General features: G+C 32.7%; 1 protein-coding gene across 1 annotated transcript in view; it reads left to right on the top strand.

The window, feature by feature from the left end:
- Positions 1–15954, top strand: part of LOC139519227 (dual oxidase 2-like) — a 57671-nt gene that overhangs the window by 16189 nt on the left and 25528 nt on the right. Inside the window, exons 6-16 of the mRNA XM_071311169.1 lie at positions 432–619; positions 3202–3295; positions 4103–4199; positions 4632–4746; positions 5386–5479; positions 5915–6087; positions 7055–7251; positions 8568–8713; positions 11443–11628; positions 14645–14755; positions 15013–15230. Coding sequence (XP_071167270.1) covers positions 432–619; positions 3202–3295; positions 4103–4199; positions 4632–4746; positions 5386–5479; positions 5915–6087; positions 7055–7251; positions 8568–8713; positions 11443–11628; positions 14645–14755; positions 15013–15230 — 1619 coding nt within the window. The remainder of the gene's footprint in view (positions 1–431; positions 620–3201; positions 3296–4102; positions 4200–4631; positions 4747–5385; positions 5480–5914; positions 6088–7054; positions 7252–8567; positions 8714–11442; positions 11629–14644; positions 14756–15012; positions 15231–15954) is intronic.

Genomic DNA, 15954 nt, shown 5'->3' with positions numbered 1-15954 from the left:
TATGTTTTTATGTACTACAAATTTAGAAATTTGGTTAGATTTTGGGTTAAGTAAGGTAGGAGTACTGTGGAATCATTATAATTTTGGAATAGCAATATTCATTGATTTGGTGGGTATAGGTAAACATGCATTGCAAGTATTCAAGTAAGAAGATTTGTATGCAGATTTTGGGAAAAACCATGCAATCAAATATCCATGAAAATACAGTTTTTCTTTAATCCACGAAAATAGGTTTCAACAAAAATAAATGAATTTAAAGTAATGAATATGTATTAAATAATTTGCCATGAAATTTTTAGCAAACAACAAGCTTTTTTAAAATTGTTCCTGCAGAGGAAATAAGACACCTTTTTACCATAATATATGTAAGTAACTCATCTTGATCACGTATGATATTATAACTGACAGAGGATTTATTTATAATCTTTCAGGACTTGGTAATCCCAGAGGTTTTGAAAACCCCTTTTTGCTGTCATTTGGAGTACTTTGGTTCAGATTACACAACTACTATGCCAACGAGACTGCCACCAGCAAAGGGTGGACATCAGATGAAGATTTATTTAAATTTGATGAGAGAATATTTAATCAAGCTAGGAAGATGGTTGTTGGTATTTATCAGGTATAGACATTTTGATTACTGTTTTGTTTACAGTAAAGCAACTTTAGTTATTTTGTACGAATACTTTATTTTGCATTTACTTTTGCCTATATGCTAGCCTTTTGGCGTCTTTTAAATTGACTAGTGTAGATGAATAAGAAAAAAATACAAGTTTTGCATATTTTTGACCATTTTTATTCACGTTATTTTTCAACTTGTGAAAGTCACAAAATAAATTGCTCATAAAAATTAGTTTACAGTATTGTTACATGGTATTTATCTAGACGTATCTTTTTGAACAAATTTGTCTATTTTGTTATAGTAGGTTTTGCCCCTGATGATTTCGTGGTGACTTTTTTACTTCTGTATATTATTTTGAAATCTTCAAATTTAAAAACAGTTAACAGGATAATATTGCGCTTTGAAAGAACAAAAAACTGCTTGATATAATAATGTGTTATTTTGATATTTTTAATTTAAAAGGACGACTTAGCCTTTCTTCTGCCATGGGGCCACAGTGGCTGAGTGGTCTAACTAGTTACTACTGTGATCACTATAGTCAGTCAACACTGAGGTTGAGAGTTCCAACCCCCCTCTTGCGCCTGCACTTGTCCCCAATCTTAATTGACTAAGATTGTCAGTTTTCCTATCAGAGGTAGTGGTTTTCACCAAGCACTCTGGCTTCCTCCAACAATAAAAACTGGCCACCTTGAAAAGCGGTGCTTAAAAGTGGTGTAAGACAATAACAATCAAAACCAAGGAGTAAACAAGGACTCACAAAACCAAAGGACATTTACATCAACAGTTATAAATAATATATAAGAAACAACACGAACTCCACTAAAAACCGGGAGTGAAATCAGGTGCTCCGGAAGGGTTTCCTGCACTGTATAGCCCTGTCTTAGCAACTTTTGAGAAAGCAGTATTCCTCGTTCAACAAAATCAACGTACTTTGAGCTAGCTCTAGAGTAACGTATCAATTGAGACACATATACTCCATACACTGGTGCCGCTGGGATTTGGCTACACAGAAATTGAAAGTTGACTTTAGGAAAATTAAAATCATCGCGTTTGTCATAAAATTTGGTATTTAACCTACCATCAGTAGACCTTTTTCTCGAAATGGCTACTGAAGGTAGGTTAAATACCCAAATTTTATGACAAAAGCGATGAAATTAATTTTCCTATCAGTAGCCATTTCGAGAAAAAGGTCTAAATATGAAGCAGGTTTATCTGTGTCATTAGTATCTTTACTGAATCTATTATTATTAAGAGACAGTACATCATCAATATACTGTAAGGTGAAATTAAAAGACTGGGCTAATTTCTTTTCTCCTTTCTGTACAAGCCCTTAGATAAATTCTGCTTCATAGGATTACAAAAACAAATTTGCAAGTAGAGGAGCGCAATTGGTACCCATTGGGATTCCAATAGTCTGTTGGAAGACCAAACCTCCAAATTCAGAAAACACAGAAATCAAATCCTATTGCCATTGTTCCTCCTGTCAGTATTTTATATATACAGTTAACTCTCGTTGTCTCGAACTCGGTTGACTCGAAATTTCGGATGAGTCGAAGTTTTCACGTGGTCCCGAACTTTATTCCATACAAAAGTATGTAATTCGACTCCTGATGAGTCGAAATTGGATGAGTCGAAATTTCGGTTGAGTCGAACTAAATCTACGGTCCCAAGGTTAACAAAAGCATTCAAAATTCATTTTTTATCTCGAACTAATACACATATGTCAAAACATGACCTCCGGGATTTAAATGGATTGAAGAGTTAATCTGACAATACACGTGTAATTAAATTTCCGGTCATTGACCACTGTATTGATTTATGACATGCTATTTCCATGAGTGTTTACCTAAGATTATCTTTTATAGAATTTTGATAAATAATTAGTGATACATTGTTAATGTTCATGAAAAAGTATTTAAAATGTTTACAAAACAATTAATTTGTGATTTACACTAATGAGCTTGGGTGTGTATAAAGTGAGGATTATGGCTTCCGTTGATGATCACCTAAAAACTACTCAAACGGCGTCTTTGATCTTGTTATATTTTCTTTTGAAAAGAAAGAGTGAGATAAACAAAATGAATAGAAATCAAAATTTTCTTAAATCTTTTGTATCCGAGAATAAACAATTTTGTCAGCTATAACCGACCTGAATAACGAAACTATCGATTGGAATTTACACTCTTGGAAAAGCCATAAGATTTTTTTTTAATTGAAACAATTGAATAAGTAATAATAATAAAAGACTGTGACATACAAATACATCGATCTGATACTAGAATATCGATCCCCTTGCCATATTCACACGGATTTATTTTAGCTTTACCAAGCTAAGCAAGAGTTGTGTCCCTTAGATTGTCGAACTTCCGGTGTTCGTTTGAGTCGAACTACGTGTATCTCGAAATATTTCTCTGGTCCGGCTGACTTCGACATAACGAGAGTCGACTGTATGTCAGTAAAACCCCCATTTTAAGTGCATGTTAAGATGTCATCACTCAAATATCATAAGAAAAAAAGTATCTTGAGTATATGAATTTATACTGTTTTTTATAGAAAATATGGAATTTTACTGTTTTTTGTAGAAAATTGTGTTTTATGATTGGCTTCCAAGATGGTTGAAAATCGAAGCTGATAATTCGACGTTTTTCGACATTAGAGGAAGAATACCATATAGAGGTTTGTAATAATTTTCATTAGTGCTATAAGAATATATTGAAATACTGTCAGTATTAAATACTTCCAGTGTTTTATTTGTCTAATACAGATATCCCTGATCATGCTCTTCAAGTACAAATGTACTGTGTGTAACAGGCCATTAATAATAATAATAATAATGAAAATTTATAAAGCGCCCTATATAAAAAGTAAAAATTACTGTAAGGCGCTGTACATTCACATGGTAAGTAACACAAATCAATGACAAAACGTTTTTTAAGAGACGTTACCCGGTACTTTTATCGTCCTATGCTATTGACAATTACAGCCTAAATATAGGAATTTTATATAAAGATATTTATATAAATATATTGAAAAGTACCATCTACAAACAGGGAAAGTACCAGTCAATATGAAACCCCTGGTGTCACCATTTATAAGTCCTGACTTTTATCGCTGTGTTGAAACAAAGTGAAATTTGGCTTGTTATATGATTAATGCTATCCGGACATCAAACAATTTGGTTTCAGGACAAAATATTTTTGAACGATAAGTAAAATTTGGAAGTTAACCTAATTTTGGTAAACTATGTGTAAATTGCTCGTGAAAAAATTGAACATAAAAGCCAACCTATGTGAAAATTTCCATGAAGTCTAAAGCTTGCATGAATTATTTCTTAATCTTTAATCTAATTTTAAAATGTTGAACAAAAATGTTAAAAATATTATAGTAAATTTTGTGTTTTAAGTTTTTTTTTATTGATCAGTCGGGTCATGCATTGTATAACTAGATGTATTAAGTAAGTAATGATTAAATTTTGTGTTGTAGGTTATGACCCAACAGTTCACCCTGGTATAACACATGAGTTTCAGACATCAGCTATGAGGTTTGGACATACACTGGTGACACCTGGTCTGTGGAGAAGGTAAGCATATAAAAGCATACTTTATATAAACACCAAACTTTGAAAAATAATTCCAAGAATTGATTGCTGTATGTCGTTTAAGGGTAATCTTTTAAAAAAAATATTCAGATTAAAAACAGGTTGATGTGATTTGAAAATACTGCAGTCAGCATGAATTTGAATTATAGCATGATAGTATTATTGTTTAACTGAGCTATTCTGCCAATTAAACAATTCTGATTTTGATTCAGCCATGCTGGATCTATGTGGTCACTTCGGTATAAATGTTAAAGAGGTTTACTTTATGAAATAAAAAGGTACGCTTTCTTAAATGGTAAAGCGGTACACTTTGTTGAATAATAAAGAGGTACATTTTGTTAAATATTAGAGTTGCACTCTGTTAAATGTTAAAGAGGTGCTCTCTTTTTAATTGATACTTTTGTTATTTTACAGAGCTGCTAGAAGTGGCACTAATCAATGTCCGTGGATTCCAAGTACGGTTAACATAGCTGGTCAACCAGGAGAGGTTCATGCTTTAAGATTGTGCAATGCCTATTGGAACTCTCAGGTAAGTTAACAAGTTATACAAACAAAGGATTTACTGTTGTTAAACTCTCTTCCAACACATTTAATTTGGTCCTTTTTCATATTGCATCGATGTGGCCCTAATCAAAGTTTCAGTATGGAGAAAAGGGCTGCAGAACTCATGAATAAAATTTTGATATTCAATTGCTCTGAAAGGAGTGGGGTAAACCAATTTATGTCTATTCATCCTTTTGTCCATGTTTTTATGCCCCACCTACGATAGTAGAGGGGCATTATGTTTTCTGGTCTATGGTTCCATTTGTCTGTCTGTCCCACTTCAGGTTAAAGTTTTTGATCAAGGTAGTTTTTGATGAAGTTGAACTTCAATCAACTTTAAAACTTAGTACACATGTTTCTTATGATATGATCTTTCTAATTTCAATACCAAATTACAGTTTCGATCCCAATTGCAGTTTCCACTGAACATAGAAAATGATAGCTAGTGCGAGTGGGGCATCGGTGTACTATGGACACATTCTTGTTTCTTTCTGTCTGTCTACCAATTCATAAAATTTTGGTACCTTTTGTCTCAGGAACTAAAAGCTAGAGCTCTTGAACTTTGGAATCAAGCAATTCTATATTTAAAGATGGTGTTTATCAGATATTTTTATTATGATGACAGGAATCTGTAACAGAAGATGTTGATGCTTTGTTTAGAGGGATGGCCTCAACCTTAGCAGAACGGGAGGATAATATAATGGTAGCTGATTTGGCAGGTATATATCAGTGATTGTTGTCTCTTATATGCAGAGTGTTTGATAGCAACACATCCATTACATTTGTTTTGAACAGAGATTCACACATCCCAGGATATAAAAAATGAGGCTTTCCAGAAGGCATCTTTAATGATAAAATGAAAAGATAAATTGTCTGTTATTAGTATTGTGTTATATATTGCTATTGGGATGTTATTTTTATCAGTTAATGTCAGGTCTACTCTTGACATGGAATACTAGAATGTAAATGTAAGTTTCAAGTTCTTTCATTATTATATAGACAATTAACATTTACTGTGCTAAATTTCAAGTACTTTTCTGTTCTTGAAGAATTCTTTTTTGTAGATTAAATGATCATGAAGATTAATGGATAAAAATTATGAAATTTTAAAGGGGTCAACTTTTTTTTAACAACATTTCAATATTATTTTTAAGGTGATGTCTTTGGACCATTAGAATTTTCAAGACGTGATCTAGGTGCAATAAATATTCAGAGAGCACGAGACCATGGGTTGCCTGATTATCAGTCAGTAAGAGAGGCATTTGGTCTCCCCAGGATAGAAAGCTTTGAAGCAATGCATAATGGCTCTATTGACACAAACCTAAAAGTAAGATACAATAGCCATATTTTTTGTTAAATTGTTTTATAAACATTCATATATTTTTGTGATTATCTGTTTCCAGGAAACTTAGTGCAGAGAAAAAACCCAACAGATAATTTTATGAAATCTTTAATAAGGAGTAGGTCAATTTTGTGCCAATTTGTTAGTTTAATCAAAAAGAGCTCAAACTGTCTCTAACTTGCAGATTGAAATGATCTATTTTCTTTAACAAAACATTGTAAAGAGGGACGAAAGATACCAGGGGACAGTCAAACTAATAGATTGAAAATAAACTGACAACGCCATGGCTAAAAATAAAAAGACAAACAGAATAGTACACAAGACACAACATAGAAAACTGAAGACTACTAAGAAGAAAAATTATACTTCTTTAAAACACATTCATGGAAATTTGATGATATTTGAAGAAGATGGCATGCATACAATAGTTTAGACAAATAAGGATTTCATCTGAAATTGAAATTAATGGTTTAATTAATTTTAATTGAATATAGTTCTTTTGAGTTTCATATAGAAATGAGCATAGCATACTGGACTCTTGACAAAAAAAAATACAAATACTGAGGCAACATTGCTTAGTCTGATAATGATATTCAAAACATGAGTTAGAAGCTCTTTTATTATCTATTTTGGGTTAAGATAAAATTGAGAATTTAAATGGGGAATGTGTCAAAGAGACAACAACCCGACCAAAGTGCAGACAACAGCCGAAGGCTGTCAATGGGTCTTCAATGCAGAGAGAAATTCCCGCCCCCAGAGGTGTGCTGAGTATGATTTGTCACCTTGTACTTTCGTCTTGTATTTCAACATAAAAAATATACATTTAGTTGAATCTATTTAATTAAAAATCTTCTTCAGAAGGTTTAGAAATTATGTAGGCAAATGGCTATATAATGTCTGATAAACATGTATAGATACCCTGAACATGTCACATCTTTAATATATTTTGTAGGCTATACAACAATTAAAAGCTGTATATTCAAATGCGGGTCTCAATGTCTCAGCACCAGACGATGTTGATTTATTTGTTGGGGGATTGATTGAAACCACATTAGATGGACCGGGACCATTGTTTACAGAAATAACTCTAGATGCATTCCGTAGAATCAGGGATGGTGATAGATTTTGGTATGAGAATAGGGATAATGGGTAAGTTTTCACATTTTGGTATGAGAATAGGAAAATATGTAAGTTTTCACATTTTGGTATTAGAATAGGGAACATATGTAAGTTTTCACATTTTGGTATAAGAATAGGGAAAATCGGTAAGTTTTCACATTTTGGTATGAGAATAGGTAAAATGGGTAATTTTTGACATTTTGGTACGTGAATAGGGAAAATGGGTAATCTTCACATTTTGGTATGAGAATAGTGAAAATGGGTATTAAAAAAAAAAGTTTTCACATTTTGGTACGAGAATAGGGAAAATCGGTAATCTTCACATTTAGGTAGGAGAATAGGGAAAATGGGTAAGTTTTCACATTTTGGTACGAGAATAGGGAAATAGATAATTTTTACAGTTTGGTATGAGAATAGGGAAAATGGGTAAGTTTTCACATTTTAGTATGAGAATAATTTTTTTTTATGCCCCACCTACGATAGTAGAGGGGCATTATGTTTTCTGGTCTGTGCCTCCGTTCGTCCGTCCGTCTGTGCATCCGTTCGCTTCAGGTTAAAGTTTTTTGTCAAGGTAGTTTTTGAAGAAGTTGAAGTCTAATCAACTTGAAACTTAGTACACTTGTTCCCTATGATATGATCTTTCTAATTTTAATTCCAAATTAAAGTTTTGATCTCAATTTCACGGTCCACTGAACATAGAAAATGATAGTGCGAGTAGGGCATCCATGTACTTGGGACACATTCTTGGTTATCATGGTATGAGAATAGGGCAATGAGCAAGCTTTCACGTAACGGTATGAGAATGGATAAGAATGGGGAAAATTGGTAAGTTTTCACTTTATGGTATGAGTATAGGGAAAAAGGATAAGTTGTCATGAAATGAAAGTTCCTCCATGATATAACTTAAAATAGGTGGAAGAAATGTTCTATAATATTATTACAGATGGAACAATTTTTTTTTACTTTTCAGTATTTGTTCTTTACAGAATAAGGTCCTATTAACAAATGATCACTAGGTTTTTTTGGGGCTTAGTTTCAATTTACGGAACATACTTGATAGCTTAGCCCTGAGTTACATTGGCTTTCGCAACACAGTTATAGAATCTTTTTAAAAGTTCATATTAGTTAGAACACCCGACCAAGTAAAAAATTAGATGAAGCCCACATATTGATCTTTAACACAGCAAGATAATCCCACACCTGGAGGTGGGCTTCAGCTGGCTACTAAACAAAAATGTGTACTAGTTCATTAAAAATAGACATCATACTTAACTATATATATAGAAATATATAAAGAAACTTAAATTAAAGAACATGTTAATATAGTGTTTCCATTTTGTTTTCAGTTTGTTTAGTGATACTGAATTGAATGTGATAAATTCCATGACACTGGGTGAAGTGATTGCTAAAGTCACCAATGTCAAGGTTCAAGGTCAGCCAGGTGTCAATGGTCAAAACAGAGAAGTTCAGCAGGATGTCTTTATACACAATGGTACTGTAATGTGGTTAAGATTAATTTTTTCATGTTATCATATCGCTACAAAAAATAGGGGATATAGGTTGCATTTCTGTAAATATCTACAATGCAATTTCCCATAGGAACTCCTTAACTGTACCACTTTTAATATGAAGTTTTGAAAAAAATTATATCATAGAATGGAAAGTTCAAAGGCACTACTATTTTTTTCAAAGGTCAAAATATAGGGCTGTGTGGAATATTTTCAACATTTATATCCATGGATTGTTTCTGATTGTGTTAAAAGGGGGTTGGCATCTATGTATATCCTCAGAATTTCTAAGAGTTTAAACTAACACTAAAATTCTATACTAACACTACCTTAACTTCTACAGATTTCAATATGACTGATATGTATATGCATACTTACTGGTAACATTCCCAAGTTATGTCTCTACGAGATGAAACATACGGTAGCAATTATAACTAGAAACCAGTACATAAACAAATTTGTTTATCTATGAATCTCCCCAAAAGTGGTGTGGTTTGAGAAACGGGTGTATTTACAAAGTGCAACCTATAGTGATTTTTGGCTATGATAAAAAAAACATTATTTTTACACAGATGTGATGGACCATTTTTAGCTCACCTGGTCCAAAGGGCCAAGTGAGCTTTTCTCATCACTTGGTGTCCAGCGTCCGTAAACTTTTACAAATAATCTCTGAAACTACTGGGCCAAATTGAACCAAACTTGGCCACAATCATCATTAGGGTATCTTATTTAAAAAAATGTGTCCGGTGACCCAGCCAACCAACCAAAATGGCCGCCATGGCTAAAAATAGAACATAACGGGGTAAAATGTAGATTTTGGCTTATATCTCTGAAACCAAAGCATTAAGAGCAAATCTAACATGGGGGTAAAAATGTTTATCAGGTCAAGTTCTATCTGCCCTGAAATTTTCAGATGAATTGGACAACCTGTTGTTAGGTTGCTGCCCCTGAATTAGTAATTTTAAGGAATTTATTATCTTGAATATTATTATAGATAGAGATAAACTGTAAACAGCAATAATGTTCGGCAAAGTAAGTTCTACAAATAAGTCAACATGACCAAAATGTTCAGTTGACCCCTTAAGGAGTCATTGCCCTTTTATAGTCAATTTTTAACAATTTTTCGTAAATTTTTTCTTTTACAAAAATCTTCTCCTCTGAAACTACTGAAACTACTGAAGATGGATTTAACCAAAGTTGTAAACAATCATCATTAGGGTATGTAGTTTAAAAATTGTGTTTGATGACCCTGCCTGGGAACCAAGATGGCCGACATGGCTAATAATAGTACATAGGGTAAAATGCAGTTTTTGGTCATATATCTAAACCCAAAGCATTCAAGCAAATCTTTCAAAAACAAAATTGTTCATAAGGTCAAGATCTATCTGCCCTTAGATTTTCAAACTATTCAGGCAACCCATTGTTGGGTTGCTGCCCATGAATTGGTAATTTAAAGAAAAAATTTCAGCTTTTGGTTATTATCTTGAATATTATTATAGATAGAGATAAACTGTAAACAGCAATAATGTACAGCAAAATAAGACCTTTAATGGTTTACTTTTATAAATTGTGACTTGGATGGAGAGTTGTCTCATTGGCACTCATACCACATCTTCCTATATATAAAATTGATTGTTTTGTTCTAAATTGTGAACAAAATTGCTCTCACAAAATTTTGTTTGGGACTGTTCAAGGGGAAATCCCCCCCCCCCAAATAGTAACAGTTGGCAGGTATATGCTTCCTTATTTTCTGTATATACTAAATTTCTACATAAGAAATTATGTCTACCTTTTCATCAATATAAGGATAATAGTTGGCAGAAACTTTCGATTAATTGCATTTTTTTTATAACTGTCACATAATTCAGATACCTTAAATATAGAAGTTATTGAGATTTTTGAGATTTTTGAATTAGTTCAATTAATATGTAAGTATCACAATAACAACGTCTTGCATTCTGATATCTTGTATATACTTTGTCGCCATTTCAACGTCCAAGATGGCCGCCAGTGGGGGGACTTAGTTTAACATAGGACCCTATGGGAAATACATACAAGTTTCTTCTTATAGAGAACCACTGAATGGAATGAAACCAAACATAGCATGAATGTTCCTAATGAGATACTGACCAAGTGTTGTACCTTTGTTGTTATTGCAACATCCAAGATGGCCGCCAGTAGGGGGACTTAGTTTAACATAAAACCCTATGGGAAATGCATACAAAAGTCTTCTTCTAAAGAACCACTGAATTGAATGAAATCAAACATTGCATGAATGTTCCTTTCCTTATGAGGTGCTGGCCAAGTGTTGATACTTTTAGCCAAATTTTATATTTTTTTATATGATTTCAAAAACCCAAGTAGAATCAGGTGAGCGATACAGGCTCTTGAGAGCCTCTAGTTGAGTAGACTTTGGGATATCACAATAGCAATGGCTAAAACAGTTTACCAAATCGCAGTTTGAATTCTTCTTCCAAAAGCTGATCAACTTGCAAAATATTTCAACAAATAACTCAAGTGAAATGTTGTTAGTATAAAGTGATTGCTGTGTAAAAAAAAGTACCGGTAATACTTACCATCCAGCTCCAGTTAGTTGATGTCTTTGTCATGAATTCAAATAAAATACTGACTTACTACTTTTAGCCTTTGTTATTGTGATATTCCCAAAGCCCACTGAATAAGCACAATAATAACTAAAAAACATTTATTGTAGGAGCCAATGATCCATGTCCTCAACCTGCTCAGTTAAATATAAATACTGCAATATCTGTTCCCCCAAACAGTGGGAATAACCGTACCATTATTGAAAACTGTGTACCATGGCAGACGTATGACTATTTTTCTGGCAGTGAAGTGTCGTTTCCTTTGACGTTCCTAGCTGTAGCTCTGCTTATTCCAGGTAAGAATTGAGAATTATTTTTTTGAAAATTTAGAATTTTTGAAAAGTTTCAAGAATAAATCTTCAATTGCACAGTATTGGGCAATAGATTTGAAAGATCTTTATTTTGTGTCAGAAACCTATATTATGTAGCCTTTTCATCTAAATTTGGGTTTTTAATGTAAAATTAGAATAGAAGGTGAAAAAGCCTTTGTGAGACCTCGAAATTGAAAGTATTATCCTTTTCCTTTATCAAAATATTGTTAATCAATAAAAAATCATCAAACAAATAATCTTGCTTTGGAACTGGTTGTTATCAAAGGGAAACAATTCAATCTCAATCTCAATGTGTTTAAATCCCAGGAGAGATAAATCTGGTTACACGAAGGGGTAGCTCATCCACTATAGTCTATTTTTAAAACATCTTTTAGATATTTATTTTGCTTTACCAAATTGTTTTATAATTAATTCCTCACTTTGTGCTCGCAAAGTAAACTTTATTAAAAATCCTGAGAATGTATTTGCTATGCAATTTTTGGTGGTTTTGTGAAAAGAACGTTTGAATTGTGTGCATTGATGCCATATAGTTGATAGTAACAAATACTCGTGGGAGTTCAAAAACGAGATGTGTGAAAAAAATTGCCATTTATATTAAAGCAAAAACACCTGACTCGTAATTTTTGCATATAGGAGACAAATCAGGTTGTTTAATATAATTTGTCGAATGATGGGTTGTTAATGGGTGCGAGTCATTGGGACACTTTAAAGGGGTTAGACAGAATTATGGGAACTGTGGAATAAGAGGACTAGAAATGAGAATTTGATGGATGAAAGCTTGAGGCAGGGTGGTCTTAATCGTGAGAAAAGTTTGATAAAACAGGGATAATTCTTGTTGATGAAAAAATAAGAGTGCAGAGGAACAGAATATGGAGTGAAGTAGGAGTTTTGGGAGGGAACTGGGAATCAATTCCCGGTGTCCACCAAATAACTGAAAGCCATTAAAGAAATAAAGGAGTGGAGTCTGACATGTATGTAAAAGGATCAATTATGCAGGGGATGCAGACCACATATTGGTCTAATTTGACAACTGATAAATAAAAATACGATGGATGCCGAATGTGATAGCGCTATCTAAATAAAATAAATGAAAACAATATATATTTTTTTTCAATAAGCACAATTTTTATTATGTAGACCTAAAGTAGAGAGATGTAGCATTGAATGACTACAATAATTGAGCACGCATCAGGCAGAGCACAGCTTCCCATGGTCGAACTGAATGTCAGTTCATAAACATCTCAATCATTCAATATTGTTACCAACCATATACAGTATTAGCGGTGGCAGTCCTTGAAAAGCGCCATTGACTGCTTTCAATCAAACTACAGAAGGAAGTTTGTAACCAACAATATTTTCAAACAACGTATCTAAAATGATTAAGTCTTTCAACAAAGGTTATAAATGATAAGCAACGATGCAAATATTGAATTTTAGAACATATATAATTCTCTTTTACAATGAATTCAAAACAGCAATATCTATATTATTTAACAAATATGTACTAAATAGTGTCATGCAAATAGTTAAATATAGAAACACGCAATTTCTATTTTTTAACAAGGGAAATAACAATTACATGACAATCCTGTCTTCCAAATGAATTTAAAAACATTTTGTTTTTATAAACAATCATAACTTATTAGAAAGAAAAAAAAACACACATACACACTGAAAATAACATGTGTTTATGTTGCAACAACTTTATATTGTTGATAAACAACTGCCAACCTGTATCAGAAAAAAAACAATGGTTTGGAACAAACTATACACCACGAACGACAACTCGACCTAGAATGTTACTCACATTTGTTGATAATGTAAACAAACATCGATTTACAAAAAAGCGGTAATATGTAGCAATTAATAACAATCAGAATGCTGTAGTAAAGATTATCAGGAAATTAATTTGGCTTGCCGCCCGGAGATGCTGATAAGTGATATTTTACAAAATCATGTTTTCAGGGGACGTGATGAATTGTCCTTGCCAAAATTACAAATAATTCAGGTATCTAACATTTCTAACATATATTGATACCACGATAATACATTGATAATACTGCCTTGTTAAATATACCTTAGTGTCAAAGAATGCAGCAATAATTCTGTTGTCAACGGCCAAAGAAAAAATCGGGATGATCAAGCATGGAATTTCGGAAATTGACCGTCTCCAAAAATATTAAATTCTAAAATTGAGTTATCGTCCTTTTCGCGCCAGACGACTATTGAAAAGGCTATATTATGTAACAAAATTTTAATCATAATCCATCAAGCTTGAATATTGTGTCCAAATTTGCCCCAACTGTTCAGGGTTCGACCTCTGCGGTCGTATCAGGCTGTGCTCAGCAAAGCATTTAAATTTGTGTGTTTTAACGCCACTTTTAAGTCCAGCTTTGGAGCTATTTCGTGGTAGCCAGTTTTTATTGGTGGAGATAGCCACAGTGCCTGGAAAAACCTTTGACCTTCATCTAGGTCAAAAGTCTTCTTAATTCTTGCTCTTGTGTTGCAGCAGTCTTGGCTGTCTTCATTGTAATCATTACACAGTGTTCAAACTAACCAGTAAAGAGTTCTGAAAAAGTGAGAACAATGCGTTACAAGTTTCATGGGTCTGAAGCACTTTTCCAGATTTATCTTCAAATATATTAAGCCAAATATATTTGAGTAACTATGATTTATAAGGACAAAAAATGTTGAAGAGCTATAAACCAAAAAAGACCTAAAAATCATAACTAAATCCATCTAAGACCAACTTTTTAACAGGCAATTATTACATAATTACTTGATTGATTAGATAATTGCATGAGGAATGATTCTTGCCAGTCAATTTATTTTTTAATCAATGCCAATTTCAAATTAGATTGTTTTCATCAATTTAAGCTTGTAATTTAACATAATGAGTTTAATTTTTAGCCTAGATAAATTATTTTAAAATTTGCCTTTTTTAATTTCCACAAAATAAAAAATGGTATGTATTTTATAGCTACTATAGGACTGATGATATGCATGGCTAAATACAGAGAAAAGAAATTGGCTAAAGCAAGGCAAAGAATTGTCAGGAGAGAAAAGACCAAGGAACCACACACATATCTAGGTTTGATATTTTGCCTATGGTAACAAAAAAGAATGTCATAAAAAATATTTACTTGAGTTATTAAAAATCAACATCTAAGTACTTATAAACTAAATCACAGGATATAAATAAGAAGATGTGGTTAGAGACAACTCTCCATCCAAGTCACAATGTATAAAAAGTCAATTCAAATGCTACAGAAGAATTTCTATCATTAAACAATAGAATAGTTGAAACAAACCAAATAATAGCTAAATCTTTGATATTTCTTTTCACAGCAATAGAATGGGTGGGACCAAATGATGGGGAAAGACACATCAAGATCAAATTTGATGAAAATAGAAAGAAAATTCATGTCAGTGATCGCCGTGGGAAACCTTTAAGGATGATAGATCTAAGAAGTCATGGGAGCAAACAAATAGACAAACTGCATATTTGGGTATCAGAAGATACAGGAACCGTCATGTCAGTCAGAACTGAGGGGGAAATTGACTTGGTAAGTCACAATAACAGTAAGCCATATCTGTGAAAAATGTCAGTTTAGTATGAATCATTGCCTATGAAATATTTTCCCCTTCAATGTTCTTGAGTTAAGTCCCTTTATAAATGAAAAAATGACTAATTTTCTACATGCTATGAATTCAGAAATTATTGCGATGTTTTTGGGATACGATTGCTTTCAAGCCATCTGTACACTTATACCATTGGCTCAGGGCCATGCCCTCACGTCAACTGTTTTATTATAAACATTAACAGATTAAGGAACATCTCAGATTCTTATGATTGTCTTGCTTTGAAAGGTAAACACAAACAAAGGGATTGAACTAAAACAACTTTCCTATAATGTTCTTTTCATAATCTTCATGTTTGATATTTCCCTTGACTTATATGCATGTTTTCAACAATACAGAAAATCAGAATTAAGCAGTATTTATATTTAGTGTTTTTAAATGTGACAGGGTTATAATCAGAATAATTTTTGAAAAAAATATATGAATTTTAACAGAATTTCGCATTTTAATCTAAAATGACAAAATCACAATAATAAATGCATGTACAGTAACCAATTTTGCTTTGAAACTATACTTTTGAAAAAATATCTCCAGCTGATTGCCTGAAGGAGAATGGTAAGGAAATGGAAGAAAGATATAACACCTTAAGTTCATCATAGCATTCTGAATGTTTGACCTTAAGTTCATCATAGCATTCTAAATATTTGA

Source organism: Mytilus edulis, chromosome 4 (assembly GCF_963676685.1).
Source record: "Mytilus edulis chromosome 4, xbMytEdul2.2, whole genome shotgun sequence".
NCBI classification, from domain to species: Eukaryota; Metazoa; Mollusca; class Bivalvia; order Mytilida; family Mytilidae; genus Mytilus; species Mytilus edulis.
The sequence above is the reverse complement of the archived record's forward strand: the minus strand, read 5'-3'. Positions and strand labels throughout refer to the sequence as shown.